Source organism: Austrofundulus limnaeus, unplaced genomic scaffold (assembly GCF_001266775.1).
Source record: "Austrofundulus limnaeus strain Quisiro unplaced genomic scaffold, Austrofundulus_limnaeus-1.0 Scaffold116, whole genome shotgun sequence".
NCBI lineage: Eukaryota > Metazoa > Chordata > Actinopteri > Cyprinodontiformes > Rivulidae > Austrofundulus > Austrofundulus limnaeus.
The window spans coordinates 513,927-517,579 of NW_013952518.1; the positions used below are offsets into that span (position 1 = coordinate 513,927).

General features: G+C 38.4%; 1 protein-coding gene across 4 annotated transcripts in view; it reads left to right on the forward strand.

Moving 5' to 3' along the window:
• Window positions 1-3,653, forward strand: part of tafa5a (TAFA chemokine like family member 5a) — a 363,496-nt gene that overhangs the window by 349,965 nt on the left and 9,878 nt on the right. For 3 of the 4 annotated variants that reach the window (XM_014014536.1, XM_014014535.1, XM_014014537.1), the window contains one exon: window positions 2,119-2,313. The exons of the other annotated variant lie outside the window; for it this stretch is intronic. Coding sequence is in view for 1 of the 3 variants with exons in the window: in XM_014014537.1 (XP_013869991.1) it covers window positions 2,119-2,127 (9 nt within the window). In the remaining 2 variants the exon portion in view is untranslated. The remainder of the gene's footprint in view (window positions 1-2,118; window positions 2,314-3,653) is intronic. 4 annotated transcript variants of the gene reach the window in all.

Genomic DNA, 3,653 nt, shown 5'->3' on the forward strand with positions numbered 1-3,653 from the left:
GTCACTTTCTGTTGTTAGAGGCACCTGAAGCAGAACTTGTTATAGCAGTGTGAGTTTTTTTCACTGGGGTTAAATCCATATAAGTGGAACAAGTAGTTTAGTAGAATGCACGTGTAAAATATTAAGCTGTTAAATAGAAGATTCACTATTTTTTTTAGCTGAATCGATTCATTTACACAGTTTAAAAGAAATGTTGTCACCTCATGTGATAATAGATTTTCCCTGACGTGWGCAGGTTTTTTATTTTGTTGATTACGAGTCAAGATTAGGAGCAGAAACCCGAATCTAGATCCATGAAGATTACTTATTCTCAGAGAAATTACAGCGGGAGTTGCAGCAATAATTCTGATAAATAAGTAGTGGAATTRTACAAAATAAAGTACCTGAGGAGCRACTCTATCACACAAACCTCATAACAATTGAACTGAGGAAGACTAAGATCCCTGTTGACTTCACTGCACTGAAAATAAACTAAACTGACCCATGAAGTGACTGACAACTGACAGAAAAGGAAAAAGCAGTCCGTTTATTATGGGTTCAAATGTGTGATGTGTAATACATCTCAGTGTTGGAGGTTTATTCTGACTCTGAGTTAATTATTTAACATTGACTGAAGAGGTCCAAATGATTTGTGCTCACTGAAATCTTGCATTGAGTGACTTACACTTTAGTTTATCACACAACCATTAACTTATTAACTCTAAACAACAATGCATTTTAATCTGGAACCACTGTGGAGCAAGTATTGWTGATACCAACTAAACATTTTGAGATGTGGTGGTTAGTAGAGCAGAAACCAGTCACATGGGTGAAAAACAGTGAGGACGTGATTCCATATTCCTGGTGTGGACAAGACCATGTAGGTTTAAGAGATTTAGTCACTTTGCTAGTTTTTGACAAGTGTATTTTCATATTTTAGGCCATATTACTGTGTTTATTGTCTTATTGGTGGTACTCTGAAGTGGTGCTCAGAGTGACCTCTAACTCAGTGTTTTCCAAAGGGGTCGGGACCCAAAGTGGGGTCCTGAAACATCAAGGTGGGGTCCTGAAAAGATTTTCTGAATTAATTACATTTTTGCCTTAGTTGTTACAAAGGAGTGAGGTTAGTGTATTTAAAATGGATAAATGTAGTATAAAATATTGTTTAGTTGACCTGATACAAATGTTTATCATCCATAAATAGTTGGGGGCTCAGGTCTCTGTTACTGTTATTTTGTGGGTCAAAAGCTGAAAAGTTTGGGAACCACTGCACTTTGGTTCCCAAATTTGGTCTTGGGACCCAATTATGGGTCATAAAGCACCTTGGATAATCTCCAGAAACCAATTTAAAGGGTAATAAAATAATTGCTGATGTAATATTTTCCCTATAATTATTACACAAACACAAAATAAGTAAAAATAAGTATTTATATTTGTGTATAAGYTGCTTAGATTGTCTAAAAACCTGTGTTTTTAGGGTTATTAACGAATTTCATGTACTCAGACCAGTAATATTTGGGGTCAGAAGTTTTTGCCATGGATATTTTGTGGGTCAGAAGACAAAAAGTTTGGGAACCACTGCTCTAACTGACAGCATTGTGAGTTCACTAAGCTCTACAGAACRTAAAGCGTCTGCACTGACTGGGCCAGCTTCAAGGTTCTGGTCAGACCTGTCATTTCAAACCTTCTTAAAATTCAAGAAAAGTTTAAAACCAACATCAACCTCTGAGAGCAAGAGGAATGATGAACATTTAGAATATTTTTCCAAGACATGACCCATTCTACAAAAGACAGGATGAGAATTGTTTGAAATGTTTCATTTTATTTAAATTCAACATTATAAAAATAATAAAGGAAAGACTTTCATAGATTTAAATGTAATCAAGAATAACAAGCAAATTGCATAAAAAACAGGAAACTCAGTTGGTTAAAGTCCAAAAAGTCCTCTGGGAAACATCTTTCTTTTATGTTAGCATGTATCTTTCATCCACACTCAACATGTTAAACAAACTATCATATTCAAATAGATTTGGAGGTGGTTGGTGGTGGTGATATGATTGTGTCTAAATCTGAAAAAGAGAAAAAAAACATCCAGAACTGGACTTGATAACCAGAGCCCCTGTTCCTCTCTCCTCTCAGGCTCTATGACGCGACAAGAGTTCCCCTCGACACTCTTGCACTATGGAGAGCACTGATGACCCCCTGACAGACAGCCAAACCCCACCTACCAACCCCACCACCAACACAGCAGCTCCAACCCAAACCCTGGTGCCACAAAGCCAGGACGCAACACAAGCAGCTACCGACCACCATGAGCCTCCGCCAGGCAGCAAGGTACAACAAAACCCGAGTCTAAACCTTCCAGGAAATGTTCTTACAGGGAAACTCGTTTTGAGTTTTTAAAGGAAGATTAGCTTCAGTCTTATTGATGCTTTACAATCTGCTAAAAATAATCAGAAAATGCAAACGCTATCCTTCAGCTTTAGCAGAAAACTCAACAATTCAAAGAAGCTGTCACACACTTGGTTGATACCTGTGTGTGGAGTATTCATGTTTCCATAAGCTCCCAATTCCCCTCGTGTCTGYTTATCCACAAACAATCTGTGTGCACCAAAACCAATAAAAACACCATCGTTTTATGTTTTCCCCTTGCTTTTACTCAGGTTTTATTGGCATGCCTTATATTTTGTCTTTAAAGTACTGTGTCAGATAGCATCTGTGCACACAGACAAAACAAGGCGCCAGACACACTCCCATACTAATACATGACTGGGAAACAGAGAGTAGCCATGTAGTAAATTTAATGTGCAATGCAATAAAATGGATGAGGCCAAAGCCATAAAGATAGCCRCTATTATAGAGTTTTTGAAAAGCAGGCTCTTCTTGTTGGTCAGTACGGTCAGCGTTTATAGCTCCTGTSGAGGAAAGATCCGATCCTGCTGCTTTCCAGGTCCCGACAGTGAGTCTGCAGGAGACATGCTGGCCAGCATTCATGTTGGGAGCATGGAAAAAGTGTTTAAAGAAAGAAACAAAGTTGGATTTAAGCATCAGCTGCCCAGCAGAGGCATCATTTTCACAGATGGGATCAGGAGTTCACATGTATATATATTTAAACTTTCATTCTATATCASATAAGTTTGGCTCGTTTTTAAACTGAGTGCACAAGTTTGAAGTTATTTTAAATTTTCCCAAATCCAAACATCGTGGTGTTGGGTCAAACATACAGTTGTTGATTTGAGGTCAAGTTGACACATTTCAATGTTTTCCTCGTCCTTGTGGACCACTGGCAGCTTCAGAGCATGATGCTACCACCTCCATGCCTGACAGCTGGTACAGGTTTAGTTTGTTCACATTGTGTCCTTGCAGGGACACAGTATGACATGTTGGCTATTTGTTTTTCTAATGCARAGGCAGCACCTTTGCATTCAAAAAGCCTCACCTCATTTCTTCTGTCATCGTGGCTATTTTCTCTCAGCCCATGACAAAGTAAAATGTCTGTATCAGTAGCTGCATTTTCTTTGCAAATGTGCGCAAAACTTTGTCGATATTCTGTTAATGTCGAAAAACACAGTTTCGCAATTGCGGTGTTTCAATGAAGTAAGTCACGCGTGAATACGTTTGTTCTCATGATAAGTCATTACAAACATGGTGGCGATGGATGTAAACACATAGCA